At 37.0% G+C, this 21128-nt stretch overlaps 1 protein-coding gene across 4 annotated transcripts in view; it reads left to right on the forward strand.

The window, feature by feature from the left end:
- DGKB (diacylglycerol kinase, beta 90kDa) overlaps positions 1–21128 on the forward strand; it is a 543595-nt gene that overhangs the window by 498994 nt on the left and 23473 nt on the right. For all 4 annotated transcript variants that reach the window (XM_014544666.1, XM_014544667.1, XM_014544665.1 and 1 more), the window contains 2 exons: positions 5429–5549; positions 6474–6534. In XM_014544666.1, the coding sequence (XP_014400152.1) occupies positions 5429–5549; positions 6474–6534 (182 nt within the window). The remainder of the gene's footprint in view (positions 1–5428; positions 5550–6473; positions 6535–21128) is intronic.

Here is a 21128-nt window from a genome sequence, read left to right on the forward strand (position 1 = left end):
CTGACTCTCTATCTCTTTCCCTTCCTCTCTGTAAAAAATCAATAAAATATATTTAAAAAAAAAAAAAAAGAGATGTTGGTGGTCCATGTGGCCTTGAGAGGACCATTTGCAAATTGCAAAAATAAGATAAAATAAACTTCTGAAATGTAAGGAAAAAAAAAAAAATTAACAGAGCATCAATAAGTGTTAAGGTTTAAAAGTAATAATTAGTATAAATAGCATTTGGAAACACTACCACAACTACAGCAAGAACTTTCAAAGCATGCAATACCTGACTCTTTAGTCAGGTGCACTTACTCTTTCCCCTTGATTGTCAAATGAAGAAAATGACAGTAGCCAACACAACAATAGCCTTTTGGTGTGGATGCCCTGTCTTGAACTATAAATATGTAGGTCATATAATAGAGTTGCATCTTACTGGTCACGTCACATAATTAGGCTGTGTCTGATTGGTTAATTCTTGGTACCAAAAATCCTTGTATACTAGTATAGGCACCTGAGTTTGTTTGTGTGTTGTTGTTTTTTTAAAGTCACTTTGGAACCAAAAAAAAAAAAGGTAGGTAATTACTATTTTTCTTTTTTCGTAAATCAATATAAATAATACCTATTTTTTGTCAAATCAGCAAATATATATTTTTGTGTGCTGCAGAATTTTAGTAATTAGTTTATATGTGCCATGAGATGAAAAAGGTTGAAAATCGCTGTGATAAGGAAATATCTGTGATATCTGTCAGTGAGAAAAACATGGGTGTTTTTACTACAATGATGGTTTCTTCCCTAAATTTGTACTTGAAAGAAATGCTTATCTTCAATTACATGTTGGTATGAATAAAATTTTGTTTTCCTGGCAGCATGGCTCAGTGGTTGAGCATGGACTTATGGACCAGGAGGTCAATGTTAGATTACTGGTCAGGGCACATGCCCAGGTTGCAAGCTCAATCCCCAATGTGGTGCGGGCAGGAGGCAGCCAATCAATGATTCTCTCTCATCATTGATGTTTCTATTTCTCTCTCCCTCTCCCTTCCTCTCTGAAATCAATAAAACTATATTTTAAAAAATTGTGTTTTCCTGGGCAGAGAGTCACTGATACTGTGTTGAGCCTCTTGCTCTAATATGATCTAACTTGGGTTATTTCCTTAAGTTTCTTCCTTCGGAAGCACTTATTCTAGACATTCATATTTTAAATATGAAAATATCAAATTTGGCAGATTCTCTTGCCTCTGTTACCCCTATGGAGCCATTGGGAAAGACATGTTAACTCTTTCAGAAATGCACTATTTTCCTTGAACAAAAGCAATGTCTTCCGTGGGGTAGACAAATACTTCAGAATATCAAGATGTTGGATTTCTCAATATTTGGTAGGTAGTGCACAGATGCAGCTGACTCTCACCTTGATGTTCAGTCTGGATGCAACTTCTGCCTTCCTACCTATGACTCTACTTCTTCTCACACTCAAGAGAGCTAACCAGATGCAATGACTGAGCTGAATATTAAATGTGAAGCTGCTCTAATTTCTTTTGTCACAAAGTTTATGAAAACTTGGGTATTTCGTGATTAATAACAAACTGATAGTGAGAAACCTCATGGCACATGCGTGTGGTGAGAAGACTCCATGGTTGAGAACAGCTATTCTATGCCGAGAGACATACACTGAGGAATTTGGACTTCCGGGCCACCTTAATGCCACTTAATAGTTGTAGTGGCAGTACTAAAGTGAAAACCTCATTGACTTGGAAGAGTTCATGTTTCTCTTAAGCAGACTTTGGCACTTTTTCTCTAAAGATCCAGGTAATCAATGTTTCAGGCTTTGCAGGGCCATTTGGTCTCTGTTGCAACTACTCTGCTATTGTAGTGTGAAAGCAAACATAGACAACACCTAAGTGAATGAGTATAGCTGTGTTCCAATAAAAACTAACTTATGAACACTGAATTTGGAATTTGATGTAATCCTCAGATGTCACAATATATTAATCTTTTAAAATTTTTCCACTTTGTAAACATGTAAAAACCATTTTTAGCTCACAAGCCATATAGAAATAGGCGTTGAGACAGATTTTATTCATAGGCTGTAGTTTGCTATTCCTACTGTTAAGTATGAAATCAATAGCCAGGTAGCAAACCAATTAAGTAGGTTCATCTGGTTGGTTATGACATCCCAAGGGGTCTTGCACTTAAAATAAATTTTAACTAGAATGTGAAGCGACAAGTCTTTTATATTTTTAGATGTTTCAGTTCAGAGATATATAAGACAGAAACTATCTTAGTCTTAAATCAATCAGGACCCTGATCTCAAAGACAATGTGTAAGAGGCATCAGTTGTACACAGACATTGCAGACTATTGTATCAAATAATGTGAGTGTGTTATGGAAGCAAATTTGTGCAGCACAAATTTAGTGTTTCTTTTTTATTTTATTTTTGTGTACACCTAATTAAAAGGAATATGTATTAATTTACTTTTACCGGAGTTTGTAAATTTTCCAGTATTTCTACTCAGTTTTTTGTGTTAGCAAGAACATGAAAGTTTGAAAGCGTCCATATGAAACACATTTGCTTATTCCTCTTCAAATAGAACTTTAGCTATGACCAGCTATTACATTATTAACTTATATAATCATCATACCCTCCCAATCTAAATCTATAAGAAAAAGCTTCATTAATGATGATTAATGGTAAAATTGAGTATCAGGGCATTTTTTTTTCTGGGAGAAAAGCGAAGACAAATTAAAAGAAGGGAAAAATGAGAAGGAGAGTGGTAGACAGTAGCAGTATGGCGTGGGTGTAGAAAATCCCTGTGATTCATGGAAAAGTTAGGGCTCACAAATTAACTCTTGTGAGAAAGTGTTTCAATTCTTGTAGCATAGTTCCTATTAACCAGATCATTACAAAAATTGGTATAAAGTTTCACCTGTCTACGAACCAAGCAGTGCAAAGTGTATAATACTAAATATGAACTTCAGTCTTGTTGTGGTAGTGGTTGTTTTATAAATATCACCAGACACACATCTGGGGTTTTAGTGCTTGCCACAGTGTAGTTTTCTGGTTGACATATCTAAGAAATGTGTATAACACCCAGGCGATAGAGCCAAGCACATTTTAGTGCAGGCTACAGCTGAAAGAATATGTTTCCATTCCTTGTCCATCTGTTCTTGGCGACATAAATTTAAACTAGAAACAGAGTAAGTTTCATGAAAAATAAGTCTAACTAGGGTTTAGAACAGCAAGGTGAATGCTCTAAATTATTATGACTTGTTAACATTTGACTTTGTGGCTGGAAGGTTGTTTTTATTTAGAGAATAAAAACATGCTGCAGCTATAGCTTAAAGTTTGAAAATATAGTTTTTTTATCAGTTCACTTAAGAAATAATTTGTCACACTTCCTGTTTCAAAGGTTATTAAATTTGCCAGTGATCATGAGCCTAACAAACTTGGGGATTTCAAAGTGTTATTTGCCACACACTTGAACTGTACTGAAAATGTATCATCTACATCTCTGAACTGCATGCTCAAATTGATTTATTAGCAGAGAATAAAGGTTTTTATTACAAAATGGAGTCCATATGAAACACATTTGCTTGTTTTTCTTCAAATAGAACTTTAGCTATGACCAACTATTACATGATTACCTTATATAATCATCATACCTCCCAATTACATCATTACCTTATATAATCATCACAACCTCCAGCATTGTCTGCTACTAAAACAATATTAAACTATTTACATTTGAAAACTCATGAGAATCTATATCTATAAAAGCCTAAGCGACGGGCCAACTGGCCAGTAGCTATGACACAGACTGACCACCAGGGGGCAGACACTCAATGCACAGGCATGGAAACATGGAACAGACTAATGAATCTCAAAGGGAAGGGGGGAGGGTGGAAAGAGATTAACCAAAGATCTTATATGCATACTAGAGGCCCAGTGCCCAGATTTGTACACCAGTGGGGTCCCTCGGCCTGGCCTGCGGGGATCAGGCCGAAACTGGCTCTTCAACATCTCCCAAGGGGTCCCAGGTTGTGAATCTGTGCACTGGGCCTCTAGTATTAAAATAAAAGGACCATATATATGCACCTAGAGTTTCACCTCCAAATCAAAGGTTCAAGCATTCTTTGCTCAATAGGAAAGCTGATAGGTTATGTGTCAGAGCTAGTTCTTCAGGATTCTACTGAAGTGAGTGCACTTTTTGTTTTCTGGCTGAGTAAAAAGTGCCTCCCACCTGGCCAGTGTGGCTCAATGGTTGAGCATGGACCTATGAACCAGGAAGTCACAGTTTGATTCCTGGTCAGGGCTGTGGGCTCAATCCCCAGTTGAGGGCATGTAGGAGGCAGGCAATCAATGATTCTTTCTCATCATTGATGTTTCTATCTCTCTCTCCCTCTCCCTTCCTCTCTGAAAACAATAAAAATATACATATTTTTAAAGTCCCTCCCAACCTCTCTTTTTATGTAAGAAAAAACCTCTCTTCCTATGTAAGAAACATTTCTGTAATTTTTAAAGTCTTTTTGATATGGCTGATTTGTCAAATATAACATAGTGGTTATGCAACAAAATGTAGTTGGGTTTAAACTTTGGCTTTGTCACTTCCTAGGTATGTGGATATGAATAAATTAGTTCTCTAATTTTCAGTTTCTCTGTCTAAAAATGAGGATAATCATATTTGCCTTAAAGTGGTTTTCAGGCAGAATAAATGAGATGATATATAGAAAGAGATTAGTCCAGTGGCAGGCACTTTGTAAACACTCAACAAGCAATGCCTATTACTATTGGACTCTCTCTGCTGTCTTCTGTTAAAAAAAATGATTGCACTGTGCTAATTATCTAGTCTACTTCTGCAGCATATTCCTATTATCAGGAAAGCATTGCAAGAAATTAATGTTGTTTCTTGAACTTCTGCACAGAGTTACCTATGACTCTGGACAAGTCTCTCAGTGATTTAGAGACTCAGTCTTCTTTTGTCTAAAATGAGAACTGTAATTGCATGATCTCTTAGGTCTTTTGTTGGAGTAAGTTAACAAAATCATATTTGACAGCATATCCTCATACTTTATTTATAGTGCTGAAATGTGTGTTTGCTGCCAAATGTCTGATGTGGGATGTATAATGTTCCACATATACATGTGGAATAACATTAAGTTTGTTGATGTTAAAAACGACTGGTATATTTTTTGGCATTATTTGGCTCGAGATCCCTTCTTCCCATTTTGTTTTAGAATAAGCTGACAGCAAATCTTTTCCCACAGCACCTCAAGGTTTAGTTAAACTGAGAATGTCTTAAATAGGCCATCTTTTCATTACTTACAGTATCCAAGACAGGGAAGCTTTCTTTGTGAAGTAGCTTTTATTTTCCAGCTCCATAGCTCATGTCATTACATTGTACACACATGCCTGTGCACTGTAACTTACAAGGCTTCTGTTTCCTTTCAGATCTGAGTGATCAGCTGCTGGAGGTGGTTGGCTTGGAAGGAGCCATGGAGATGGGGCAAATATACACAGGACTGAAGAGTGCTGGGCGGCGGCTGGCGCAGTGCTCCTCTGTGGTCATCAGGTAGTTCTAGCTCTCTAATTGGAAATGGGGGTTGACCTGGCATCACTACAAACTAATTAAAAGTACGCAGGACTCTGATAACATTTGTCTTATTTGTATCTCAAGTTATCAATGATTAATACTGATATATTTCAACATAATGAAAATCGCTTAGCTATTACTTATCAGGTTCATCTGGATTCAATAATCTTTTATTGAGACCATGGATACAATTCTAACATACACATTTTATCCCCTCCAACCTGGGTTGCGCTCAGTTTAGTGTACTGAAGCTCAGTTTAGTTTACCGTAGCATCGAGGTATCTGCTGGGCAAATTACCCAATGAAAACACTGTTGAAGCATTGTTAATGTAAATTCTTTCATGGACTAAAGTGCACCCATTTTTTTATATAATTAAATAATTAATTGTTGTGAATTAATAAGATTTTATATATGTATTAAATTTTAACCTTGTCAAGAAACTTTTTCCCAAAAAATTTTTACCTGTAGAAAAAAGGTGTATTGGATACTAAGGTAAAAGCATGGATTACAGCACAGAAATAAGTGGTGTTCTTTACATGAAAGTGGTGATACTGGAAAGTCTGAGACAACAAACACTTTTATTCCAGGTTTGCGATGAAAACAAGGAACTTCTGGCTGTAGAAATTCTGATTTTACCATTAAATATATACCCTATTTTTTTTTTTTGCATCAGAGTTTTTGTTTATATTACCACATTTACCAGAAAGCGCAACATCCCTATCAAGGAACCTTTAAGATATTCATTAATAAGCAAGAGTTTAAGTCCCTTTTAAAATAGATACCTTTAGAGCCCAGCTGTTACCATATTTGCATTTCCTGTCTCATTAGCTTATGTCTTACATATGTAGTCTGTTAGGTAAGGTATTTCTGTGATATACTCAAAAAGAAATATTTTCTTCCAGGACTAGCAAGTCTTTGCCAATGCAGATCGATGGGGAACCATGGATGCAGACCCCATGCACAGTGAGTAGAGTAGTTGAAATTCTAGTCACTTTCATTTCTGCTTACTAGGTATTATATCCTCCTATAACTAACTAATCACATATGTCTACAACTAAATAATCGTAATATCTAAGATGTACCATTTATTTTCTTAGTTATGTGGTAAAGCAATTGCATTCAGGTTTTAAGCATTATATTCCCTTTACAGTGATTTAGCTTTGGAATGTTTGTGTTAGCCTAGGTATAACCTTTAAACCCCACAGATCAATTATATACTCTGAGACTAAACAAAATTGATAAACTTTCTTGTACCTTTCTTCAACGTACTTCAGACTAGCTTATGAGGAAATTATATATGAGACCTTCAGACAAAAGTCTCCCATCTGTTCTTTTGCCTCCATTTGGGGATTTGAGGGCTCCCTTCTCTATAGAAAAACTCCCCCTATACTTTTTTCCATAATGAGATATTAGTTAAGTCAGACATTTATACCCCCCAAAATTTCTATTTTCATCTGAATAGTGAACATTTTGTTACATTTCAAAAACATGCTAGGCACTGCTGTTGGCCCTAAGAATGGAAACATAATCATGATCAATTATAGAACATTGAAATAATGAAACAGAATAGACCATGATCAATAATTTAATTGTTTTCAAGGAACTTACTTCTGATAATATGAGATTGGATAAATGTAAATAGACATATAACATCACTTCAGATTATAGGAGTTATGAAAAAACAAGGCAAAATAATGAAGAGGAACTGGGTAAAGTATGGAGAATACTACTGTATGGTGGATCTGGGAGGCTTCTTTGAAAGAAGAGTCAAAGCTCAGTGTGTTAAAGAAACGGTAAGGAGGATGGTATGACCAAAGCTTCTAGAAGTAGGAGGCAAGTGGTGAGAGGTAAAGTAAAAGATGGACAGGGGTCAGGTCAGGTAGAAAAATGATGGTAAAGTGTTAGCATCTGATTGTAAGTATAATAGGAAACTCTTGAGGCTTTGAGCATCATCTGATTGATATGTTTAAAGTTCACCTTGGCTGCTACGTGGAGAATAGATTGTTCTGACTTGCAGCTGGGAGACAGGATCTATCAAAGTAGTCTGGGGCCGGGCAAGGATAGTGGCAGGGAAGTGGATGGATTTGAGCTACCTTCTGGAACTGAAGCAGAAAGAATTTGCTAATGAGTTCCCTTGGGGTGAGGGATAAGGGATGAGAGAAAGAAATGAATCGATGTTCACTCTTGCCTTAAGATTGGGTGCAACACTGTTTAGAGAGTGATCTGGGAGGTCTTAATATTAGGTTAGTATTAGCATTTTGCTAAGTGATGGTAGTGCATTTTTTTTAATTGAGGAATAATTGACATAGTACATTATATTAGTATTTAATGAATATTTACACAAACTCTAAATAATGGTTATCACCACTTTTCAGATGGAGAAAACTGATGCTTTGGAAGGTTAAATAATCTACTCAAGGTCAGATATGAAGCAGATATGGAACTCAAATCCAGGTTTCTTTTGATTAAAGCCTGTTCTCTTAACCACTAGTTTGAACAATTTTAGCTACAGATTCCAAACAGTATAACTTAGCATAAAAGAGGAAAGTTTTAATCATACCTCTCTAGTGGTTTTACTTGGAAATTATTGGCTCAGTCTTTGTTTACAGCACATACATATGACTCTTTGTTTATTCCTAATATATTCCTTTTAGCTACTTGAACCCCAAGTTTGTGAAATACATTAGTTCTGTAATAATGGTGTAAAACAAACATATGAAAAATTACTCTAGACTGGCTACTTCTTATGCCTTTTACTATCTCTGTACATGGGACCAAACACCCTTTTAAAATTTTCCTGTTCCTGCCCTGGCTGCTGGTGTGGCTCAGTTGGTTGGAGCATAGTCCCATATGCCAGAAGGTAACAGAGTCAATTCCCAGTCAGGGCACATGCCTAGGTTGTGGGTTCCATCCCTGGTCTGGGTGTATGGGAGGCAACCAATCTATGTAACTCTCACATTAATGTTTCTCTCTCTCTCTCTTTCTCTTGCACTTTCTCTCTCTCTCTCTCTCTCTCTCTCTCTCTCTCTCTCTCTCTCCTTCCCTCTCTCCCTCCCTCCCTCCCTCCCTCCCTCCCTCTGAATTTCCTGTTCCTCTCCCTTTACCAGCATATATACACTTAGATCTTATCTGTTATTGTTCATTTCCCAATGACATTTTTAAGTTTACATTTATACTCATATGGAGGTTAAAGGTGTTGTTGCTGTTGCGAGTGGTAGAGTGGTGGTGGTGGTGGTGGTGGTGGCGATGGTGGTGATGGTGGTGGTGGTGGTGGTGGTGGTAGTGGTGGTGGCGATGGCGGTGGTGGTGGTGGTGGTGGTGATGATGGTGGTGGTGGTGGTGGTAGTAGTGGTAGTGGCAATGGTGGTGGTGGTGGTGATGGTGATGGTGGTGGTGGTGGCGGCGGCGGCGGTGGCGATGGTAGTGGTAGTGGCAATGGTGGTGATGGTGGTGATAGTGATGGTGGCAGTGATGGTGGCGATGGTTAGGATTATGGCATTGGAGTAACAGTGCTCATGATTGTGATGATGGAAATTGTGGAGAAACTTTGGTTATGGTGATGATGACAGTTGTGACAATCATGATGGTGGTGGTGGCAACGAGGGTGGTCATGAAGAGCTAAGAAGATGCTGTCAGTGACAACGGTAATGGTGGTTGCAATGCTCATGGTGATGGTGTTTGTAATATAGGATGGTAGTGGTGGTGGTAATAGCATTATTCTTGTCTTGCATAAAAGGTCACTTTTCATCAGCCTGAGTAACCAGAGAATAAATAAAAGACCATGAAAACAAACACCTTCCATTAGTACTCTGTATGACTTTGGACTCTTCTCGGGGAGAAGGGGAATTTAGCTTTTGTGCTGTTTTAAATCATGCAGGATCAATGGCAATAATAATATATAATAATTATTAAGTTTTTAATTTGTTCCATGTACAGTTTTAGACACTTGGCCTGTATTGACACACTTAATGCTCACAAAACTTATGATTGGTTTCATTTTATGGATAAAGCAATTGAGGCAGACTAAGGTTCAATAGTTTGCCTTGTTCCACGCAGATAATAAATGGCAAAGTAGAGACTGAAACACAGGTGGCCTGGCTCCACTGCCTGCACTCGCTGTGGCTACTCCCCCCTGTGGCTCTCAACCTGGAAAGGCCCCAGTCCATCCTCAGGACACAGTCCCTCCAGGGTGACCTTTGGAAACCACCTACTACTTTGCTCCAGCTTTTAAAAGTCTATGTCTATTAAAATCTAATTAATGTTTTAGAATAACTTTAGCTTATTTCACACGAGTACTTGTAATACATTTGTTGTTTCCTTTCAATTAGTAATTGGACATTCATTTCACCTATTAATTATCATGATCTATACAATTGTTGAATTAATAATACATTTTATATAACATTTAATTTTCTCTCCTTATAAATACTTTTATTCATATAAAACATTTATTACAGTCTACAGAAGGCCAAGAAGTATACTAGACTATGGCTTATTATTGTTATTTCACATTTTGGCATACTCTACTTTTCCTAGAACCACATGGAGTTCTGAACTTTAAATTTCACTTCAACTGATGAGAATGTTTAGCATTCATAACATTGGCATGGTTTAAATAGAAAGTGTTCTTTGCTTCGATTCAATAAGACAGTATTTTTCTTATAGAACATAAGAATTGGTAGAATGTTAAAATTCTTTGCCGAATTTAAATATCTGTAAGCTGATCTTCAATTTATGCAGGAATTGCTCTAGATATAATTTTAGAGCACAGCAGAAATTCCATTTTTTAAGTGGAGTATGTAAAATGGAAAGACAGGTGATAAATGGGTCTTGATTTTTATGACAATTAATACCTTAAAAAATCAAAGTATCCTAAGTTTTGGAAATTGATGGCAGTGATGTTTATCCAGCAATGTGAATGTACTTTATGCCATTGATCTGTGTGCTTATAGTTAAAATAGAAAATTTTATGTTACTTATATTTTATCACAATAAAAAAGTAACTTAAAAAATTTGGGGTAATATTTACTCACTAATTTCATAAATCCTGAGTTCAAATATCAGGAAAAGCAAAAATCAAAGAACTTAAAATTAACTCTTCAAATAGAGACTTTGTGTTTTTTAATCTTTATTGTTGAAAGTATTATATATGTCCCCTCCTTTTTCCCCATTGACCCCTCTTAGCCTGCCCCAGCCCCCCACCCCAGACCTTCACCACACTGTTGTCTATGACCATGGGTTATGCATACAAGTTCTTTGGTTGGTCTCTTTCCACCCACCCACCCACCTACCTCCATCTTCCCTCTGAGATTTGATAGTCTGTTCCATGTGTCTATGTCTCTAGATCTATTTTGTTCATTAGATTCCACAAATGAGTGAGATCATGTGATAGTTGTCTTTATCTGACTGGTTTATTTTGCTTAGCATAATTTTTATGATCTTTTAAATTATTTTACATTAAAGTAGCCAAGAAATGTGTTAAGTATTCTGGTGTTTATTGTTTTCTAGTAGTTACTGAGTTAACAGAGAATAAATTTTGGCCATGTAATTCTAGAAGACTTCATACTGAAATAATTCAAGAGCCTTTCTTTAGGCTGGACTCCAGAGCCTAACTATTTTCCCCTCTCTCTCTTCTTCCTTCACAATCCTTCCTCCTGAGCACATCAACATACTGACTCTGTTGTCAATATGTTTCTTTCATGGCCGGGGGGTGGAAAGAGCAGCTTTGGGAGGAGCGGGTGACAGTAAGATATAAGAGGTCATAAACAAGGTCAGATTATATTTAGCAAATGCATATGCGGCCATTTCACCCCCAATATTACAAGTGATGGGTGACTGGTAAAGTTTTGTTAAGTGGGAATGACCACACTAAACTTCAAGTTCAGTATAACCAAACTGGACTCATCACCTAACTCCCTGTACCTCCTCCCCCCAAACTCCTGCTCCTCCCTTTACCATGTTGACTTAGCTACCTTTAGGTATAGAATGTTCCCTAAGCTAAAACTCTGAGAGTCATCATTCTTCTCCATAGCCTCACATTCAATGACCATGCCTACCTAGTGATATGATATATTTCTGAAATCTTTTTCTTTTTTTATCCCAAATACCACTCTTCTAGATTTTATTTCTCCCTCGTTCCCATTTTACTTCTTTCTCATTCCTAACAATAACCACATCAATCTTCCCTACCTCAATTTTTAAATCTAAATTCATCTTTCACTTTTCTGCCAGAATGATCACATAAAATACTCATTGCACCATGACACTCTTCTACTGAAAATCATTTACTTTTTCAATCTGATAAAATATAACTCAAAACACCAATATAATTCCTGTTTCTCCAATACCTTCTCTTACTTCTTTTGCCTTTAGTCATGCACTTTCCTCTTCTCCAAATAAACTTTATTCTTTAGTTGAGTAACACAACTTATCTTTTGAGACTCATTTCATGCTGCCCTCCCTCCATAACTAAACATCATTTTCTCCACTCTTCCACCTCCTTCCTGACCTCAATTAGTCCAATATTTCAGCCTGGGCACTTCATAGCCATATCAAATAGCTAACTATATTACATATAACTGATGTCAAGGCAACTTCTGGAAAGCATATACATGAGCTTTGCCTTTTTTATACCTTCCTTGGTACAATTCCTTTCAGGACCCTGAATCCATTTGCCCATTCTTAGCTTCCAACATTAAATACCTTCAACATGCAACTGTGGTCTGACCTGGTACTGAGCCAATCCCTGGTACTGGCTGTCTTGCTGCCTTACCCTTGATCCCTGGTATTTCAATGGCAGATACTTGATCATTTCGTGCCCTGAGAGTACCTGTCTCCTGCTATACCCATTTCCACTGTGTGGGCCATTCTCTAAAGTGTTATTTTCTGACTTGAATGCCAGGTTACTTCCTTGGCACTAGCATCCTCTGGACTCAGACACTGGCTACTTGCCTCACCTTTGCTTGTACCCTCTCCTGAAAAGACTGGATCTTTTTTTCATTGCCCAAAGACACTGCCATTATCTAGAGTTAACTTCATTTTGACAATTGTTTTTACAAAGAGAGGATTTCCAGCACAACTTTGAAATGCAAATTCTTTATGAAGAGGAATAGTGTTCTGAGTCCTATTAAATGTTGATGCGTGTTTGTTGTTATTGTATTTTAAGTAATCATAAATTTAAAGTGTAAGTTAATATTTAATCATTTGCTAATTACAAATTAATCTCATGCCATTGACACAGAAAATGAAAAAAATTATAAATTTAAATATTTTCAGTCCCAGATATTTGGTGTTATCTAAATGAAGGCTGATTGAATTTTGTATGTCCTGGAGATGTTTGGAGGAAACCATGGTAATAATGCCTATTGTTTATTGAGTGTTTACCATGTACCAGTTTCTGTACTGTGTATTCATATTCATTATTTATTTAATCCTTACAACAACCAGCCCTAAGAGGTCAGTGAAGTTATTATAATCCCCATATCATACATTTTTAAAAATAAATAACTAAAAACTGAAGCCAGGTAAATGTAGCAACTTGGCAAGGCCACTCAGAGGTAGAGCAGACCAGGGGCTCTAATGCCTTTCTCTTAATTATAATGCATTACTGCCTCATTCAGTCACTCCTCAGGGCTTCTATTGTACCTCTAATGTTAGTGATTAATTACAACTTTTATAACATAATTCATTTTTAAGTGTATTTATATATTTCTCTTTTTTTGGAGGTATAGACATGTCAAAAAGGGAAAGGTTGATTGATTTCTATAGCAAAATATTATAAGGGAGCAACTTTTTTAGTTTTTATTTTTAACTACAGTTTACATTAAATATTATTCTGCATTAGTTTCAGATGTACAGTGTAGTGGTTAGAAAATCATATTCTCTCTAGTACCTACCTGGCCCCATACATAATTATTACAATATTATTAATTATATTCCCTATGCTATAACTTACATCTCTGTGACAATTCTGTTAACTACCAATTTATACTTGTTAATCCCTTCACCATTTTCATCCAGTCCCCGAACCCCCCTCCCTTCTGTCAACTGTCAGTCTGTTCTCTTATTTATAAGTCTGTTTCTTTTTTGTTTGTTTTGCTTTGTGTTTTAGATTCCATACTAAGTGGAATCATATGTTATTTGTCTTTCTCTGCCTGGCATATTTCACTTAGCACAATACCTTCTAGGTCCATCCATGCTGTCACAAAAGGTAAGGTTTCATTCTTTTTAATGGCCAAGTAGTGTTCCTTTTAGTACAGCTTTTTTATCCACTCATCTATTGATGAGCACTTGGGTTGCATCCATATCTTGGGAATGCATATACTTTTTCGAATTAGTGTTTTAGGTTTCATTAGATATATTCCAGAAGAGGAAATGCTGGGTCATAAGGCACTTCCGTTCTTTAATTTTTTGAGGAACCTCCTCACTATTTTCCATAGTGGCTGCACCAGTCTGCATTTCCACCAACAGTGCACGAGGGTTCCCTTTCCTCCTCATCCTTGCCAACACTTGTTGTTTATTGATTTATTGATGATAGTAATTCTGACAAGTGTGAAATAGTATATCATTGTGGTTTCTCTGATGATTAGTGATGATCAGAAGATATGAATAGACACTTCTCCAAAAAAGATATACAGGTGGCCAAAAGACATATATTTTCCTCTTTAATACATTATTTTTTGCTTCCCAGTAGTCAAAGCCATCCATCACACTACTGCCAGAATTATTTATGAATAACACAACTATGATTATCTTACTCCCTGATGTCAAAATTCATTTCTTTTAAATCCTCACCAGAAGATATTTTTCCATTTTTTTAAATATATTTTATTGATTTTTTTACAGAGAGGAAGGGAGAGGGATAGAGAGTTAGAAACATCGATGAGAGAGAAACATCGATCAGCTGCCTCTTGCACACCCCCTACTGGGGATGTGCCCGCAACCAAGGTACATGCCCTTGCCTGGAATCAAACCTGGGACCCTTCAGTCCGCAGGCCGACGCTCTATCCACTGAGCCAAACCGTCCATTGGTTTTTAGAGAGAGTGGAAGAGAGAGGGAAAAACAGAGAGAGATATTGATGTGAGAAAAACACATCAACTGGTTGCCTCCTGCAGGAGCCCTAACCAGGGCCTGGGCCAGTGAGGAGCCTGTAACTGAAGTAAGTGCCCTTGACTGGAATTGAACCCGGGACCCTTCAGATGACTCTCTATCCACTGAGCCAAACTGGCTAGGACTCAAAACTCATTTCACACCATATATATATTGTAAGTGACTTCAAAATCTTTCTGAAAGACTATGGGATATAAATACATATATAGTAAAAATAAAGTAAAATCCCTTCCTTCAATGCTAAGCTTAGCAGCAATTTCCTCATGAAGTCTTTTTAACTCTCCATCTGTCTGATATATTTGCCTGGTCCTTTGTACTCCTGTGACTCTCTGTTGATATTGTCTTAATGGCATCCTAATGCATGGCCCTGTGTTTTGGCTATGCATGTATGCATCCAGCTCTTCTGACTTCATTGTAAGCATCTTAAGAGTCATCCTTAATTCCCCTTCATACCTCGCATAGTGTCTTACATAATGTGGTTTCTGATGAGAAATCCAGTCATTTGAATCTTTGCTCCACAATATGTAATGCATCACTTTTCTCAGGCTGCTTTCAAGATTTTTTCTTTGTCTTTAGTGCTCAGTCATTTGATTTTGATGAGTCTTGGCATGAATTTCTTTGAGCTTATTTTGTTTTAGTTGCTCTGAGCTTCATGAATATGTTGGTTTATGTTTTGCCAAATTGTGAAGTTTTCATACATTATTTCTTCAACTGTTTATTTAAGCATTACACTCATTCTCCATTCCTTTTAAAACTCTGATGATATTTTAGATATTTTGAGTATTATCTCATAGATCTGAGTCTTTATTAATTTTCCCCTCTTTTCTCTTTCTATTGTTCAAATTGGAGAATATCTTCATCTATATTCAAGTTCACTGACTTTTTTCTCTGTCATTTCCATTCTGTTCTTGAGCTCATCAGGTCCTTTAATATATAAATATTATTGACTTTAGAGAGGAAGGGAGAGGGAGAGAGAGATAGAAACATCAGTGATGAGAGAGAATCATTCATTGACTGCCTCATGCACGCTCCACATGGGGGATTGAGCTCACAACCCGGGCATGTGCCCTGACCGGGAAATGATCCATCACCTCCTGGTTCACAGATCGATGCTCAACCACTGAGCCACATAGGCTGGGCCAGTCCTTTTTTAAAATTTTCATTGTATTTTTTAGTTGTAAAATATTTAATTGGTTCCATTTTTAAATCCTCTATTTCTCAGCCAATAGTCTCTATCTTTTCTTTCAAGAGGGTCTGCCATTACTTATTGGAGCTTGGTTATCATTGCTGTTGTAAAATCCTTGTCTGATAATTTCAACACTTGTATCATCTCAGGGGTCACATCATTGGCTATCTTTCCCCTTAGGAGTGTTTGAGATTTTCCTGGATCAGCACATGCTGAGACATTTTAGATTATATCCTGAATATATTAAATATCACATTTACTCTGGGTGCTTTTTAATTCTTGTAGGGAATGTTGATTTCTTCTTGTTGTTGTTCTTTCAGCAGGTAATTGACCCAGTTGGGTTCAGATCACAAATTCTGATCTGCTTCCTGTGAGTTGTGGTTCTGATATCAGTTCAGTTTTCAAAGTCTTTGCAATATTTATCAGTTTTATCTTACATATGCACGATCCATAGACCTGTCTGGAACCTGGGTTGTGGGCTACCCCCTAATTCAGTTCTCTAAATTTTTAGTATGCTTCTCAAGGTCAAACCTATGCATATCAGGCTCAGAGATATACTGAGGAGATCATATACAACTTTAGAGATAGCTTTCTTATGTCTCCCTTCACTCCAGAATCTCCTGGAAGTATTTTTGTGTGTATTTTGTTGTTGTTTGTTTATTTGTTTGCCTCCCAAGGCTTTCATATTGCTCTGTTGGCTAGAAATCTAAGGCCTTAGTTTCCCTGTACTTCCTGATATAGCACCCGCCTCCAGGGCCATCTAGAAAGCGGACAGAGAAAGAAAAATTATCAGGCATTCACCCATGCTTTTGGGACCATAGTTGCACTGATCAGAGAGAAAGGCTTTCCTTCATTGTAATTGGAGGAACCTACTACTAAGGAATTTCAGGGGACTCTGATGGGAGAGATTGGTAGACTAAATAGGACAAGATATGTTCCCACTCTCTCTGACCTTTGGGGCTATAATTTTCTACCCCTTGAAACAGAAAGACCAGGCTTTTTGTAGAACTCTCTGTACTTGGTGTGCAGTTCCAGGTTTGGGCTGCATTTAAGTCAGGCTAGGAAATACGAGATGGGAGAAACCTATGAAATGCATCACTGGTTCAGTGGTACTTCTTGGACTGGTTTCCTTCCCCAGTCTGCCTGCATCTCTTTTCAGCATCCTCTAGTAGCTGCTTCATGTGCAGGGTTTGTGGTTGCTTTCAATGTGAAGGACCAGGTGGAGTGCGCTTACTTCTTTTTAACCAGAACTGAAAACATCACCACTCTCCTTAGTTTTGTTGTGTATGGCTATTTTGAGATCTGCCTGAATTGTCCCCATTGAGTTGGCATATTATTAGCCAGAATTGCTTATCTGCCAACTTCGAGACTTCACTGTATAGTCCGCATTTTCATATCTCTTACAAAAATCCTATATAATAGCCCTGGCCGGTTTGGCTCAGTGGATAGAGTGTCAGCCTGAGGACTGAAGGGTCCCAGGTTCGATTCCGGTCAAGGGCATCTACCTTGGTTGCGGGCACATCCCCAGTGGGAGGCGTGCAGGAGGCAGCTGATCGGTGCTTCTCTCTCATCGATGTTTCTAACTCTCTATCCCTCTCCCTTCCTCTCTGTAAAAAATCAATAAAAGATATTTTTAAAAATCCTATATAATAAAAGGGTAATATACAAATTGACCCTAAGGGTGGAACAACCGGAATGACGGGTTGCTATGATGCAAACTGACCACCAGGAGGAAGATGCTCAATGCAGGAGCTGCCCCCTGGTGGTCAGTGAGCTCCCACAGGGGGAGCTTCGCTCAGCCACAAGCCGGGCTGACAGCTGCGAGCGAGCACAGCAGCGGTGGTGGGAGCCTCTCCCACCTGCTCAGCAGCACTAAGGATGTCTGGCTAATGGCTTAGGCCCACTCCCCACAGTCAGACATCCCCCGAGGGGTCCCGACTGAGAGGGGGTGCAGCTGGGGCTGAGGGACCCTCCCCACCCAAGTGCACAAATTTTCATGCACTGGGCCTCTAGTACTAAATAAGTCTTAGAAATGCCCTAAACCAGTAGTTGGCAAACTGCGGCCCCTTGAGTGTGGCTCTTCCACAAAATACCACGTGCGGGCGCACATGTACAGTGGGATTGAAACTTCCTGGCCACACTCAAGGGGCCAAAGAGCCGCATGTGGCTCATGAGTCACAGTTTGCCGACCACTGCCCTAAACCTTGAATCTTACATCTTATATACATTTTGAGATAACTTCTTTAAATTTTTTCCCCATTCTTGTGTCCTTCATTTAAGCAGTTGAGACAACATTTACCTTTTTGTTTGAATGAAAATAATTAACCAAAAAGGCATAGCTTTTCTGCTCACCTATGAGGATAATGTTAAGTTTCAGATATTTCTCTAGACCAGTAATGACACGGATGACTACATGAGTTTGTTTTTTGGATTACTTTGTCTATAAGCAAACATATTTTAAGACTTTGCAAGTGAGTTACATAGTCATAGGGGAGGCTTTTAGACTGTGGCAGTGACTTTAAATGAATGTCCAAGGTCATTAGGCAAAAAAGTTATAAGACTTTAACTGGTCCTAACTTGTTTTTCTACTCCCAAACATGCCATCTCTCCATTAAGCTTGTTTTCTTACAGATAAAAGTTCAGAGGGCAAAATACAATGACTGAAGCTTTCTGTGATGCACAGTATTAAGTACAGGAGCAAAAATGTAAAACAAGTAGCCAGGCCAATGAGACCTCTTGGCCCTTTAGCAGATCTAACCAGAGCACACCCAGTATAGGGCACTTACAGTTGAGAATCAAAATAAACTGAGATTGTTTTAATGCCCCTTTCAACACACTTGTAGAGTTAACTACCATGAAAATCCTTTCTACTCAGGTATATCATTTAAATGAACATTTCACATAATATTATGTTAGAAACTGCAGAGGTGTCAGATGGATTTTTTTTCATAGTATATATGTTTATATCTCTCTTGATTACTAAAGATACGATACAATTTTAAAGGGAAATTATGAAGAGAACTATGTTTCCTGACAAGAAGCTACCAAAACCTAAACATAAATAGTACATGGGAAGATTTATGGGGAGAATAGGGTGAATAGTTGGAATTTGCTTATCTATATGATAGGTGAGCATTCCTATACTTATTACCTAAATTAACTGATCACAGACCAGGGAATTGAAAACAGATTAGAAATTATACAGCCTTACAACTGTTTTATTATAAAATCTCAACCAATTTATTAAAACTTCCGTATATCAGCTTTTTGTGAAATAGTCAACATTTTTAGCACTTTTGTAAACATTCAATATAGTCTGAAGTTAAAATATTTTTCACTCCATAAAAGCCACGTTTTATGGCATTTTCATAAAGAGGGAGGGAAAAACAGCTTAGGAAAATTACTATGCAAAGGAAATAGCAGTGCTGTGAAAGTTACCTGCAGGCTTATCTATCTCTTGAATTTCCCAAGATTCTTTCATTAAATCAATTACCTTTAAATAGTATGAAATAATATTGAATACACTTGGCTGATTTCCTGGAAATTGGTCTTGTTTTGAAAATTTGATGCGAATATTATTTTCTCATTAGAAGATACACAGCTATTTTAACTTGGCACTTGCTACCTTTGTAGACATACCATTTTCAAGTAATCTTAAGCCATACCAATGTTCCAGCAAAGGAACATTTGTATTTTTAGTGATGAAAGACAAAGAGTAACCAAAAAATTATCAGTTGGAAAATGCTTTGTGTAGATAATAAATATTTTCCTGATGTGCGTAGAAATTGCGTTTTGCCTACTATTTAAATAAAGAATAAGGATACATCTTAAGGAAGGAAATACCATCATTTGTTATTCAATGAGTCTTATCTTGATATTTGAGGAATAGAAAATTAACACTCTTTTGCCATCTTGACACATATTTGAAGAAGCAGACTGCTGTTCTGATGGGTATATTTTTTAAAGTGTGAGTGGTAGTGAGTCTCCAAAAGCAGTTAAATAAAACATAAACTAAAAGCATCCTTTTACCTAAGACTTTATTGGTAAATGCTATGCATAAATTTGCATTTCTAAAGCCATCATTTTTTTTTCAAAGACTGGCACTTTAGTGTTTAGTTGGACGTTATTTTGTGTGTTCCCCAGTTACTTATGCATTAATTAGTTTTGTTTACCTGTGCATAATTTTCCCTAATTTCACAACAGTTGTTGTTTTGTAATTGACAATGCAATTTACTGCATGTGTGCTTTCTGGCCCCCAAACAAGTATGTTAAGGTATAAAGCACCAATCTCTTTCATTTCAGACTGTTACAAAAGGGATTGGTTGTGACTAATTTCCAATTAATTTGCACTGGTTGTGGGGAACAAAACAATTGCACCTACTAATTAAAATTTAAAATATTCCGAAGTGTCATCTTTAGGTGTCTGTGGAATATATAATTTCCATTTTGGTTCATTGCTGGATCTGTAACACCCGTGAGCTTGACAGCTCTATTAATTTAAAGGCTCAGTAATACCTATTAGTACAAAACATGAAAAAAAATACCATTAATCATTTATTTTAATTCTGCAGCTCTGTCATTTTCTCAGTATGTTTTAAAATTATGATGACACCATAATGTGCACAAATCGACCTGGATGATGGGGAAACGGATCACACTACTTAGGAAAAACACTGAAGTACATTATTAGAGCTTAATTAATGCCAAACTGATTAAATTTGATTGCATTTTGCACACAAAAAAATGTTTTTAAAATCTTTTTAACATACTATATTGAAAAGAGTTAATCCAAACTTGTTATGTTTGCAGATAGACTTACCTTTGTATCATTCTTTTCTTTAATACATTCTATTTAAATACCACAAATTCAATCTAAATTGTTCTTTTATCCATTTTGAAAATCAAAATAATTTAGTCATTAGTTTTAATTTAGAAAAGTTTGTCTCATGTCAGCTAAAATATAATAGTGTGTCTCATCTTAGTATTCTTTGATAGGAACTCCTAACCCAAACTGAACACAATGTCCAAAAATACAAAAGGGCAAAAATTGAAATGAAAAGTATACCAAGTATGTAATATTTTATGCATTTATATTGATTTGATCCAGGACTGTCACACATTCTAAATGTGCTAAAATTGTATGCACTTAACAGAATTGTGTCATTAGCTTTCTAAAAGAGCAATTTAAAAAATATTTATACCTAGTTCAAAAAGGAATATATTGCTCTAGAATGGGTGGTCTTCTAGTCTATGGGCCCCATC

The sequence above is a fragment of the Myotis brandtii genome, unplaced genomic scaffold (genome assembly GCF_000412655.1).
Source record: "Myotis brandtii unplaced genomic scaffold, ASM41265v1 scaffold374, whole genome shotgun sequence".
NCBI lineage: Eukaryota > Metazoa > Chordata > Mammalia > Chiroptera > Vespertilionidae > Myotis > Myotis brandtii.